General features: G+C 44.4%; 1 protein-coding gene across 2 annotated transcripts in view; it reads left to right on the forward strand.

Moving 5' to 3' along the window:
- Window positions 1-14602, forward strand: part of CARD14 (caspase recruitment domain family member 14) — a 194175-nt gene that overhangs the window by 133965 nt on the left and 45608 nt on the right. For both annotated transcript variants that reach the window (XM_077459619.1, XM_077459618.1), the window contains exons 13-14: window positions 438-501; window positions 11401-11587. In XM_077459619.1, coding sequence (XP_077315745.1) covers window positions 438-501; window positions 11401-11587 — 251 coding nt within the window. The remainder of the gene's footprint in view (window positions 1-437; window positions 502-11400; window positions 11588-14602) is intronic.

Here is a 14602-nt window from a genome sequence, read left to right on the forward strand (position 1 = left end):
AAATGCTAAATTCAGAAAATCTCATGCTCCTAATTAAAAGGAGAGTTCTAACACTGACTCAACAGGGGGCTTTTCAAACCTCTGCAGAGAGACCACTGCCTTCACACAGTGAGCCAGGGTACCTCTTACAGCATGCTGGCAGGGTACAGGAGTTTCTACTCAGGCTCTGGCTGCTTTCTAAAGAAAAGAACATTAAAAAACAAAGTTAAGGTTATAAGAAGGAAATAATAGATCTAAAAGGGACACTCATTGCATCTTCATCACATTTACTGAGCATTCCCCTGTTGCCAGCACTGGAAGGATGTATTCAGTTGGCTCTATATGCTATATACAAGCAGACCAATTTTAAACTGTTTACCCTCCAAATTTGTAGTTCATTAACTACCCCTCCTATATTTTATAAATTGTTTCAATGGCCGGTATTACTTGTGTTCCAGGTCTGCCGATATGTTCACACATGGAAATTAGTGACGGATCGTGTGAACTCAGTTGCTTTTCAAGGTAAGCACGCTAATGAAAAACTTAGACTGGCTTTACACAATTGTGTTGCAATAATGTGTGGTGACTGATGTTACATGTGTAGCACCCCCCCCCCCCCCTGGGGGCAAGGAGGTACCTCCAGAGGCAGGGAGAAAGCTGACATTTACCCCAGGGCTGAGTCAAAGGCTATAATGGGAAGTTAGAACAGAATTTGGGCGCCAGTCATTTTAGGTATTTTTCAAAGCTTTAATGAGGAACTTGAAAGTAGTAATAGGAGAGAGGGTTCGGGAAGGTTTCAGATACAATTTGCACATCACTTACAGACCCCTTGAATCCAAAGGTAGAACAGCTTTCTCTTTTAACAGATCTTGAATACCTGGATAGGCCTCTCACACAGACCTAGCAGCCGGTAGAAATTCTGGACAAGCCTCTCTCACAGACTTAGCAACCAGGAGCTAGTTACCATGGTTTAGATTGTAGAATAGGATTCAGCTTTACAGTGTCAGAACTTTTAATCCATCCGGCGGCACTGTAAGAGTAGTTTAGGAATAGGTGCGTCCTACAAACGAGTCACCAGGCCCTCCTGAGAGACCAGCCTTCATCCTGGCTCTCTCCAGCAAGGGTCCTCCTCTGGTTCTCCTCAGTTTGGCTCTGCTTTTTTCAAACAGGCAAGACAAACTAAGGACCACCGTAGGATTAGTATTCCCCAGACAGGCTTCTGGGCCTATTGAAGAGCTCACAGCAGCACATCCTCGATGGAGGGCCCCCGAGGTAAGACAGAGAGAGCACATAGCTCTGCCCAATAAATACCCCCTTCCCAGAATGCACAGCGGCTAGGAACCCCCTACTGGGCTTTTCTGGAAAAAGAATAATCATTACAACAACCTTGCTGTAATTCTCATACTGGCCTGTGGCACCAGGGACACCTACTGGCAACAGTGAGAAATGCACAATTCAGTTTAATTTAGAGCAGAGTGCCCTTGCCGCCAAGCTCGGTCACCAGGGCCCATTTGCAGGTGCAACCTTTGCGACCCTGGTAGTTCTGCCACTTTTTTTTATTGTTTTTTACCATTTTATTTTATATTGTTTTTACAATTTTATTTTTTTATTGTTTTAAGAGCATTCTTTTTAGAAACCCTGTTGGGGGGCTTTGATGAACTATCAGGGGTCTAAACAGATCTCTGATGTTTCACCTTTGAGACAGAGAAAGGAGATTGAGGACACAGCACTCCATCTCCATCTCTGAAGCTTCAGCTGCACTGAATGAATGACAGGAATAGCTCTGTACAGAGCTTCTCATTCATTCACAACCTGAAGCATTTTAAACACATGTAGCAAGGTCCCAGGCCTCCTTTGGTCTAGTGAGAACCTCCAGGGCCAGAGATAGCTGACATCCTTCTGTATATAGTGGATTGTGAGGCATAGTGGGTGCAAGATGAATAAAGTTATTGGGCGCCAGACATTTCATTAATGCAAAAGAGAATTTATTTATCTTAACAAACTTTTGAGGGTTAGGACCAGGACACCCTTAGGTAGTTGCAAGTTCAATTGGCAGACTCTGAGACTTCAATAGGAGGACAACCATGCAAGGAAAGGCATCCAGCAAGACGCCACATCTGCATGTGTAGAAATGCTGTTTCCTATGGCAACAGTCTTTAACAGTTCCTAACACAGAGCTTAACCTTTATATTCCACTACAATCACTCCCTGTAGTTCTTCAGCTCACTGATCTCCCAGTCTCTCACTAGACCCGCTGATTCACTGTCACTGAATCCCTTGAGCGCCTCCAAATATCAAGGTAGTATCTTCCTCAAGCGTCCCCTCTGCTTCTCCGCTGGGTCCCTAGCTTGGCACTCAAGATATCTCTCAAGCTTTACCCTCGCTGGCCTGCGCAAGCACTGGTTTGACACAAAAAGCTGCTCCTGCAAGCGTCAACCCTGCTGGCTGGGTCCCTGGCTTGATACCCACTGAACCTCTACCTCCGACCACTGTCACTTTTGGTTGGACTGCAAGCCCCAGCCCCAACCCTGCGCTGCTTTCTTGCTTTTGGATAGGCCCTCAGACAGCCTAGCTGCCCGATGTGCCCAGGATAGACCCAATCTCTGGCCTAGTAGCCTGGACAATATTACACACATCCACCAAGACAGCCATCCAAGTTGACCTGACTCCAGCGGAATATATAGGCTCCCCCAGCAGGCCAAGGGATTCAAGAAAAACCCTGCCCATTGGCTGAGATACCCTATATACCCATAACCGAGTTTGCGTTGCCCTTCTCATATCTAGTACCACCATGTACCCGGCCTCCTAGTGGTAGAAGAGAAAAGTGCAACAAGGCCAAACTTAGGGAGAAATCAATAGATCTCTAACAATCAACCAGGATAATTCCTGGCAGGTAAATTTGTGAGGAGCAACCCTGCCTAAACTCAAGGGTCCTACACACAGTTTACTATGCTTTAGTTATTAGACACGTGCATTTGTTTTCGTCCGAATGCATTTTCGTACGAATTTTGGGTATTTTCGTTATCATTTTAACAAACTATAACGAACGTGCAGAATCCGAAAAATGAAAGGTCCGACATAAACAAATGCTTTATTTTTGTTGTGACAACAGTTCGCTATAGATAGGAGATTCGACATGACGCTGACAATAGCAATCTGTGTCCATCGAACCTGAGGTCAAATGTGCCTAACCTTACCTCTATTAGTCCACGATTATTCTGCCTAGAGAGAAAAGATTCGACATAGAGAGAAAAGATTCGACATTATAGAGACAATAGCAAAAAAGGTTGAATGTGTCTAACCTAACTCTATTAGTCCAATATTATTCGACATATAGAGAAAAGATTCCACATGAATATTCGACAAAGCAGTCCCCGCGAGTGGACATTTATGGTCAAATGCTCCGCCCATAGCCTATAGAAGAATTCTAATGTTGGTTGACTAGTAATAATAATAATAATAAATATAATTATTACTAGTGTCATACAACATTAGAATTCGACTATTGCTTGTAGGAGGAACATTTGACCGGAAATGTACAATTACAGTGTCGTACAGTTTAGCTGCTCCGTCAAATCTTCTTAGAACATTCTACAGACACCATAAGCCTTCAATGACAGATTCAACCTTAATTATTTTTTTGGACAAATGTATTTTTTTACGAAAATAAATAATTAAAACAAATTTCAGGAGTAACTAAATAAATCTATTTTTTGGACGAAAACTAAATTCCGAAACAAAATATTTCAGTGTGCACGTGTCTATTAGTTATACATGGACACAAAAGTGATTGGAACCAATCTATCCATTCAGAAAAGAAAAGGGAAAGTTAAGAACATATATATGATGGGCCCCTTCCCTGCTCTCTTCCTGGCACATCCCCCGCAGCAGCCAGCAAGAGAGGCGAGGGGGATGAATGGGGCCAGGGAACCACACAGGGGCCTGCGGGCAGAAGAAAGAGAAATCTGTACAGGAGGGGAAGTAAATAGAGGAACTGATCCCCTCCATTTCCTACTGCAGCTGCTGAATGGAGAGGAGGAAAAGTAGGCTTTCAGTTGCTGCAGGAGGAAAATGGAGGGCATTGGTTCCTTTATAATATATATATATATATATATATATATATATATATATATATATATATATATATATATATATTGTGGCAGCAGGCAGGTAAAATCACCTGGTTGTATCCAGGATGGAAAATATGTATGCCCTAGATTCAGGCTTTATGCGGACTTGTACAACTAGAGGGGAGTGCTGGGAGTCCTATAGGGGAAGAGTTAATGAGCCCAGCTGAAGTAAATGGGCTCATTAAGACCTCTACAAAAAACCTCAGCATGCTTAGGGAGATGCTCCATCCTGGAACCAGTTTTGTGTTTGTATAGACTGTGACACCTGTTCTGTGCGGTGAGTTAAAGAGGAAGTAAACCCCACCAAAAAAATCGTAATTTTCTATTGTTTCTATTCTACTTAACATCAGCATTCATACGATCTATATAATTCCTCAAAACGAGCGTTATAAATACCTTTTTTCTCCTTTAAAAAAATCTCTGCCTTCCGGGTATCGCCCGCGCCATTGCAACGTCTGGTTTTCATGTCCTTTGCGGACGTCATTTCCGCCCTTAGTTTGATTTCCCTCAAGAAATCTCGCGCATGCGCCGTAGCGTCATAACAATCCAAACCAAGCCTCGAGCAGGGATATCTGTACATCGCGAGACTTCTCCTCTGCCGCTCTGAGGAGAATGTCTCGTATTAACAAAGGCAGAGAAGCAGGAAGATCAAAGGCGGCAATACAATATATGCCGCGCTCGCACGTCAATACTGCGCAAGCGCGGCTTACGTCATGGACATCAAAACGGCGGTTTATACGAAAATGACACAAGTAAGTGCACTTTCTCAGGCAGCGATCAGCTGCCTGAGAAAAGTATTATCTACAAAGCAAAACATGTTTAGGAGGGTTTACAACCACTTTAACGCCTATGTGGCAAACCTCTACAACAGAGACAGAGACAGGGACTGGTGCAGCACAAGGCTGCACTCAGTTGTTAGACAGGGAATCTATGTGTGTAATTAGAGGTCAAGCTGACCAGGATTTATTTTCATGTTTTTTTTTTGTTTGGCTGTTATACCATATCACTGCATGTAGCATAAATAAACCGCACCTTTTGTTTTTTTCCACCTACAACGCTGTCTGCTGTGCCTGATTTTGTGCTGTGAACCCATCCAGGGGGTCACACACACCCGCTGCCGAGCTAACCCCTCACAGTTGGTGGAGAGTGCGGGCAGTTTTTTTTTAAAGGCCAGCATGGAGGAGATACTGAGACAGCTGGCTCTAGCAAATGCAAATCAGCAGCAAACAAATGCGGGTTTACAAAAGAGCCTTGCAGCCCAGCAGCAGACAAATGCAACTTTGCAGCAGAGTCTGGAAGTTCAGCAACAAGCCCAGCAGCAGACAAATGCAACTTTGCAGCAGAGTCTGGAAGCTCAGCAACAAGCCCAGCAGCAATCTGAAGCCCGCTTCATAGGCCTGTTGCAGAAGCAATAGCAGAGTTTTCAACAGCAAATAGAGACATTAATACAGCAACGTCCGCAGACCAATGAGGCAAGTGGTTACACTAATACCGCATCCTTTGGTGTGAGCCGTTTACTGACAAAAATGACTGGAGAGGATGATCCGGAGGTGTTTTTGACCACATTTGAAAGGACTGCTGAAAGGGAAAAGTGGCCTAAGGAGCAGTGGGCTGGACTGGTGGCCCCTCTGTTAACTGGGGAATCGCAGAAAGCTTATTATGACCTAGAACCTGACCAAGCAAAAGACTATGTGGTGCTAAAAACAGAAATATTGGCATGGCTGGGTGTCACCCTCAGCGTGTGCATAATTGGACTTTTCAGGTTGGAAAACCCCTCAGGTCTCAAATGTATGATCTCATTCACCTGAGCAGGAAGTGGCTGCAGCCAGAGACTTTGACCGCACCAAACATTGTAGAACGTGTTGTTATGGATCGTTTCCTGAGAGCACTTCCTACTGCCATCCAAAAATGGGTAAGCCATGGAGACCCAGAAAATGCAGATAGACTTGTGGATCTGGTTGAAAGGTACTTGGCTACAGAGAACCTGACCAACTCTTCCAGGGACTCACGGACTTTCCACCCTAAGACCAGATCATCCCCAGTGGCGGGTAAGATGACTCCAAGGGGTGAGGGTGGAGAGAGTGAGAGGGTGGGAGTTCTACCTAAGGTCTGGCGGGAGCAGCCCGGGAAGCCCAGGCTGCAAGAGGCAGCGAAAAAGATTATTTGCTACCGCTGCCGGCAAGAGGGACATATTGCAGCCAATTGCCCCGTTGTGGATGTGACTTTATAAGGGAGAGACGTCAGTCGCTGTTTGCGACAGTTGCATGCACTGCCATTCGGGGACCTGAGAAACATTTATGTAAAATGTGTATTAATGGTAGAAATGTTGATGTGTTGCTTGATTCAGGTAGCCTGGTAACATTGATAAAAGCTGAATTAGTTACTACAGAGGTCTCTGGGAAGAACAAGGTGGCTGTTATTTGTGTGCATGGGGACACCCGAGAGTATCCTGTAACTTCAGTGTTTTTTGAGACCCCCAAAGGTAACCTCTCTCATCAGGTGGGGTTAGTGTCTCACTTACCACATGATGCTATTGTGGGAAGGGATTTTCCAAAGTTCTGGGAACTCTGGGATTGTCCTGAGCCCCCCACTGGTGCCCCTATAGACCAGGAAGATGACCAGAATTCCTCTGGCAGTGGTGAGGACTCTCCTGAATTTCCCTTGTCGGTATTGGTGGGGGAAACTCGAGAAACTGGGGAGGAGCCAACATCCTCAGATGAAAACATGCCGTCTGTGGAGTTTTCGGATCTTGAGGTTCACAGGGAAAATTTTGCCACAGAACAGTTAAAAGACCCCACCCTAATAAAGGCACAGGAAAATGTTTTGAAAATAGATGGCGAGTTAGTGAACCCAGATAAGATTTGCACTTACCCGTACTTCACTATGGAAAGGGACCTGCTGTATCGAGTGGCTCAAAGGGCAGAAGAAACCATTGAGCAACTTGTGGGGCCCAAACCTTACAGGAAGTTGGTGTTAGAATTGGCCCATGGGCACATTCTGGGAGGTCATCTGGGGACCGAGAAAACCAGAGAGAGGGTATTGCAGAGATTCTATTGGCCTGGGGTCATGAAGGAAACCGAAAATTATTGTTCCCCCTGCCCTGTGTGTCAGAAGTCGGCACCTATGCCACATTTCTGTAACCCGCTGGTACCTCTTCCTATCATTGAGGTCCCCTTTGAGATGATCACAATGGATTTGGTAGGTCCGATAATGAAGTCCGCTAGGGGGCATCAGTACATTTTGGTTATATTGGACTATGCCACCCATTATCCGGAAGCAATTCCTCTTCGAAATACCTCGGCCAAAACCATAGCCAAAGAGCTATCTGTTGTTTTTAGCCGTGTGGGTATTTGTAAGGAACTGCTTACGGACCAAGGTACACCCTTTATGTCCCGGGTTATGAAAGAACTATGCAAGTTGTTCAAAGTGACACAATTGCGTACATCTGTGTATCACCCCCAAACAGATGGGTTGGTTGAAAGATTCAACAAAACCCTAAAACAAATGTTAAAGAAGGTGGTGGATAGAGATGGAAAGAATTGGGACTGTCTAATACCCTATCTGATGTTTGCCATTAGGGAGGTACTCCAATCCTCTACGGGTTTCTCACCCTTCGAGTTGCTCTATGGGAGACACCCAAGAGGGCCGCTGGATATCGCCAAGGAAACTTGGAGTGTGATTGAGCATGTCGCCCTGATGCAAGATAGAATTGCACAGGTAATGCCAATCGTAAAGGAACATTTTGTTTAACTCGTTTTTATTGAAATTTTGAAAAGTAAAGATATCCATCACTTCAAACAAATATTTTACAACATCTTGAAATGAGATTAACATAAGAAAATAAACCAAATTTACTGCATTAATCACGGTTCGTCATACGATACATACAGATTTTTTGTATCATTGGTCATTATCTCAGATTCAGAATATTCCATCACTCAATTATCCATAAACTAAATAGTCAATCCTTCTATACTCAAGTGTAACTACATCTTCCACTTATTATGACCTTCGGTCCTGTGAATAAGTATAATCCAGTTATAAATCACGTAAAGGAACATTTGACCCAAGCGCAGTTAGCACAGCAGAGAGTGTACAACTGTGGGGCCAAGACCTGTACTTTTTCCCCAGGAGATAGGGTCTTGGTGCTAGTCCCTCCGGTTGAAAGCAAATTTCTGGCCACATTAGCAAGGTCCATATGAAGTAATTGAAAAAATTAGTGAGGTGAACTACAGGGTTAGACAGCCAGGAAGGCGAAAGCCGGAACAGATCTATCACGTCAATCTGCTGAAAGGGAATCCCTAGTCGCAGAGACTTGGTCACAAGCCCAGTCTGATTGCTTAGTTCCTGAGGTTGGAAAAGCAGTCACCTTATCGAAACCCCAACAACAGGAGGTTAAAGAGTTTGTACTTTGTAACAAAGAGATTTTCTCTGAGCTGCCGGGACAAACATCTGGCATAGAGCATGACATTATCACCCCGCCAGGAGAAAGGGTAAAACTAAAACCTTATAGAATACCAGAGGCCCGACGGGAGGCAATACGTGGGGAGGTTCAAAGGATGCTGGAATTGAGTGTGATAGAGGAGTCCCAGAGTGACTGGTCCAGTCCTATCGTACTAGTGCCCAAACCTGATGGGAGCTGGCGGTTTTGTAACGATTTTCGACAATTGAATAAAGTTACAAAATTTGACACCTACCCCATGCCGCGTATAGATGAGTTGATTGACCGGCTGGGAACAGCCCGATATATGACAACTCTTGATCTCACCAAAGGGTATTGGCAAATTCCCCTGGCCGAGTCGGCCAAAAACCCCAGCATGCTTAGGGAGATGCTCCATCCTGGAACCAGTTTTGTGTTTGTATAGACTGGGGAGTGTGACACCTGTTCTGTGCGGTGAGTTAACGCCTGTGTGGCAAACCTCTACAACAGAGACAAAAACAGGGACTGGTGCAGCACAAGGCTGCACTCAGTTGTTAGGCAGGGAATCTATGTGTGTAATTAGAGGTCAAGCTGACCAGGATTTATTTTCATGTTTTTTTTTTGTTTGGCTGTTATACCATATCACTGCATGTAGCATAAATAAACCGCATCTTTTTTTTTTTCCACCTACAACGCTGTATGCTGTGCCTGATTTTGTGTTGTGAACCCATCCAGGGGGTCACACACACCCGCTGCCGAGCTAACCCCTCACAATATATATATATATATATATATATATATATATATATATATATATATATATATATATTTTATGTATATATGCAGTTTCTCCTGTAGGGATATATGCTCATGTGAGAGTAAAATCATATTTACCATGTCACCAGAAATGTGCATGAGATCCAATAACCACTATGGAGAGGACAATACTTTCACTGGTCACAATGGACAGTAAAAGTGTTATCATGTATTAGCACAGGTACTGTAGTACTCAAGCATGGCTTGGTTGTATTGGTGGAATGCAACTTAGCAAGCTTTGGGAAAAATATCTGATTTCCTTAGGAGATCAGGACCTGACCACCTTAAACGCACCTTGAATATTTTGAGGCCACATGGAAAAAAGTGTTATGGTCAGATGAGACTAAATTTGAATTATTCTGCCTCAACACCAAATAATATGTCTGGGGAAAATCCAATACAGCTCACCATCCAAATAACAACATTCCTACAGTAAAGCATGGAGGTGGTGATATCTTGTTATGGGGGTGTTTCTCTGCAGGAGAGATTGGAGAACTTGTTAGGATAGAAGAAAAATTAATGGGACAAAATACCATCAAATTCTAGGAAAATCTGCTGCCCTCTGCCAGAAAATTGTCAATAGGAAGAATGTTTACCTTCTACCATGACAATGACCCAAGGCACACAGCAAAAATGAGCACACAGTGGTTGAAGGAGAAAAAGGTGAATGCCCTTGCATGGCATAGTCAGAGCCCAGACTTAAACCTCATTGAAAATCTGTGGAATGACTTGAAGACTGCAGTCCACAAACGGTCACCATCAAATTTAAAGGAGTTGTAAAGGCAGAAGTTTTTTGATCTTAATGCATTCTATGCATTAAGATAAAAAACCTTCTGTGTGTAGCAGCTCCCTCCGCACATCCCTAATTACCTACTTGAGCCCCTTATCTCTCCAGCGATGTCCACGATCCTCTTAGCCATCCAGGACACTCATCCTGATTGGCTGAGACAGACCAGCGGCGCCATGGGCTCCCTGATCTCACCCAATTGGGGAGAAAGAGGGCGGGCCAGGTCATGGCTCTGTGTCTGAATGGATGCACAGAGCTCTGACTCGGCTTGGGTGCCCCCGTAGCAAGCTGCTGGCTGAGGGGCACTCAAAGGAGGGAGGAGCTAGGAGCAGCGAAGAGTAGGATCTGGGCTGCTCTGTGCAAAACCAACTGCACAGAGAAGGTAAGTATAACATGTTTGTTATTTATTTTTATTTTTTTAAATTGAGCCTTTACAATCAATTTAACTGAACTTGAGCAGTTTTGCATAGAAGAGTGGGCAAATATTGCAAAGTCTAGATGTGTAATTAAAGGGGTTGTAAAGGTAAATGTTTTTTCACCTTAATGCATTCTATGCATTAAGGTGAAAAAACATCTCACACTGCCGGCGCCCCCAGTCCCCCCGTTTTACTTACCTGACCCCTCGAAAATCCCGCGCTCGCCCCCGCCGTCCTCTTCGCTGCTCAGCCTGGCCGCTGATTGGCTGGAGTGGATGGATTGAAAGCAGCGCAGCCATTGGCTCGCGCTGCTGTCAATCACATCCAATGACGCAGCGCGCCGGGGGGCGGGGCCTTGTGATACAGCGAGCGGCTATAGCCGCCGGCTGTATCACGGGAGCGCGCCCGCAGTGCTTCTCACCAATGCGAGGGAGCTCGCATTAACGTGAGAAGCACCTGCGGGAGGAAGCAGAGACAGCCGCCGAGGGACCCCAGAAGAGCAGATTCGGGGCCACTCTGTGCAAAACGAGCTGCACAGTGGAGGTAAGTATGACATGTTTGTTATTTTAAAAAAATAAAAAAATTTACTTTACAACCCCTTTAAAGCAAAAGGTGGTTCAACTAAATACTGACACAAGGGGGTGATCCTTTTCCAACTCAGTGATTCTGTTTTATTTATTTTTTCTGCCATGTTAGTGTTATATCCTTCACAGTAAATACAGTTGGATAAAACAAAAACTGTCTTCACTTCAGTCTGCAAAGCAATAAAATGTTATTATTTTAAAGGGGGGGGGGGGGGGGGTTATTCTTTTCTATACCCACTGTAGGTATAATTTATTACTTTTCTTGCAGCCCTGTGAGAAGACGTCATGCACGAAGGATAACCAGCCGGGTTACAATAATGGCATTTCAGGGGGATGACCTACTAAAACAAATAAGCATAATTGGAGGTAACAAAACTGGAATCTTCATTCACCAGGTGACCCCAGGGTTGGCAGCTGACGAAATGTCCTTAATGCCTGGGTACCAGATCCTTTTGGTAAGTTTTAGTCACTATGTATCTGTCTCTCCATGAAGCTACAACAATCATTGTACTTACCAATATATGCTGGGCTAGAACCTTTTCTTTTCTTTTGAGATCTATGATAAGCTTTATGGATGTTGGATAATTTCAAATCCAAAGTAGCCAATAGCCCTCAAGCCTGAGCTCCACAGACATTTTATGATTTTGTAATTGTGATACTGCATCTTCCTGAGATCAAATATTTCTTTTATCCCAGGGATTTCTGTGCAACCTCCCAGCCGACCACACAATACTGGATGCAGCAACAAATCTTATGCCGCGTACACACGATCGAATTGTCCGGCAGACTTATCCACTGGACAATTCGATCGTGTGTGGGCTCCAGCGGATTTTTTCATCGTAAAGTCCGGCGGACTTAGAAAGTCGTTTTGACTCAAAATTTGTCCGCCGAACTTAGCTTTCAGCAGACAATTCGTTCATCAGTGTGCTAGTCCGGCAAACTAAGAATGACGCATGCTCAGAAGCAAGTATAGGATGGAAACGCTCGGTTTGGTAAAACTAGCGTTCGTATTGAAGCTAGCACATTCCTCATGCTGCTAATTTTGTGATCTTTTAATACAGCACATTCTTTTCTTCTTCATAATGCTAGAAGAATGAAGTTGCTTTGCTGCTTATATTCACACAGAGTTATCACAAACGTCTTTATTCCTTATTCATCCTCATCTTATGATTAATATTACAATTAGATAGATAGATAGAATTATTTTTATTATTATTATATATTTTTTTGATAATATTATTATTATTATTGTTTTTTTTTAATATTATATATTTTTGATAATATTATTATTATTGTTATTATAATTTATTTTAAAAAAAATTTTGGGGGGGGGGGGGGGGTTGAACTAGATGTACTTGTGTCTTTTTTTCAACCTGACTATGTAACTATAGATAGATAGATAGATTCCCAAAACAGCATTTTAGCTTAAACATGATTGGATGATAAAATCAGCAGAGCTTCCCCTCATTTCACCCTCAGATTTACAGCGACTGCACTTCCAAATACCCTTGCAGTGCAATTTCAATTGCACTTGTAGTTAGCACTTGTATTGCAAAATGAATGTGCCTTTTGTAAATAACACCCATAGTGTTTTGACATGTACCTGCCTACTCAAAAACAAACTATGGTTTTGGAATAAAAACACATATAAGGGTCCTTTCACACGGGGCGGATCAGTTCTGATCCACCCCGTGGATATCCGTTTGCTCAGCGGGGATCACTCCGCCGATCCCCGCTGAGCAGGGAGATGACAGGTCCGTCTCTGCATACTGCGCAGGGACGGACCTGTCACAGCGCCGCTTTCCCCTATGGGAGATCGGATGACGACGGACCGCAGTGCCCGTCGTCACCCGATCCGATCCGCAGACGGATGGAAAAATAGCTTTTTCCTCCGTTACACTTTTTCGGATCGGAGCGGGTCGGATGTCAGCGGACATGTCACCGCTGACATCCGACGCTCCATAGAGCTCTATGGAGCACCCGTTCAGGTCCGCCTGAAAAACTGACAGGCGGGCCTGAACGGGACGTCAGTGTGAAAGGGGCCTTACATTATTTGGGGAAAATTAAATGTCCATTTATTCTGGGTAAACAAAATAAAGAGGAAGGCAACACTGGAGACACTTTTGGAGTTTGTGAAGCCTTTTGTCCCCCAGGGCACACATCAAGTCAGTGGCCAACAAAATTCAGATCCTGTGTAAACAATAAAATAGGGAGCACAACATGGTCCTGGAATCCCACAGACCAGGAACAGCAGCAGATGATATCTATGTCCCCAGGCTGTGGTACTACAACAACCTGCGTCTTCTCTCAGACCAGACTGAAGCCAGGCAGTCACTTCCGACTCTTCCGTGCAGCCTTCCCTCCACACTTCGCTGGAGGCTGTGCCTCTGGGGATAGACTTGTGGTAGGAGGAGGAGTTGGAGTAGCAGTAGGGTCTGCATTGTATAGTCGGGTGCTTGGTGTTAGTTCACCCTTCAAACCCCTCTGAATACTGTAAAAAAATATTGCCTCGCACAAGTCGCCTTGGTCCTTTTCCATCTCCAGCAACTTGCTGGCCAAATACGTTGCATAGGCCTCTTCTGCATTGGGGGGTTTGCTGAGGAATTGGCTAGCTTGACGAATTAGCGCCAATGACGACTCCTCCGTTCATGTCATCCTCCTGGGCCTTCTGCTGGTTATGCGGAGGGGAGGGACTTGACTTTCAGTCAGGCTCCTGCTGGGCCCAGTCATCTCCAGCGTGCAGCTGGTCCCGGCCTCCTCCTCCATACCACTGGTCCTGGCCTCCTCCTCCATACCACTGGTCCTGGCCTCCTCCTCCATACCACTGGCCCCGGCCTCCTCCTCCATACCACTGGTCCCGGCCTCCTCCTCCATACCACTGGTCCTGGCCTCCTCCTGGTAGAGCTCATCCTGTGTAAAAACAAAAACAAAACAAAAAAAAACATTTTATTATTTTGCTTCATCAATCACAGACAATTTTCAATTTCTCACTTGTAAATAGATTTTTCCTGAAATCAAAAAGGCTATCATTTTGACCCCAGCATTTTTCCAGCTGTTCACCAATATTTTATCCACATTTGTGAAAACTACTGTATAGTTACATGTATATATAATATAATTTGTGATGAAATCATAGATTTGGAAGCAATTCAAAGATTTAACTTTACATCATTAATATTAGGACAATCAATATTTGCTAAAATATTAGCAGGATGGAAGGGTCTGGATCTTCCTGGGATGGCTCAGCTGGGGTGGAGGAAAGGGTGGAGGGAAGGGTGGAAAGCGACTTCTGGCTTCTGCCTGGTCATCCAGAAAACGGAGTTTGTTGAAGTACCACAGCTTGGGTACATAAATCTCATCTGCTTCTGCTCCTGATGTGCGGGACATCACGATCCTGTTGTGCTCCCGTCTATACATGTTACGCAGGATCTGAATTTTGGAGTCCACAAACGTAATGTCTGCCTGGGGGA

The sequence above is a fragment of the Lithobates pipiens genome, unplaced genomic scaffold (genome assembly GCF_037356315.1).
Source record: "Lithobates pipiens isolate NorthernLeopardFrog02 unplaced genomic scaffold, aLitPip1_a1.2 Scaffold_28, whole genome shotgun sequence".
Taxonomy (NCBI): Eukaryota; Metazoa; Chordata; class Amphibia; order Anura; family Ranidae; genus Lithobates; species Lithobates pipiens.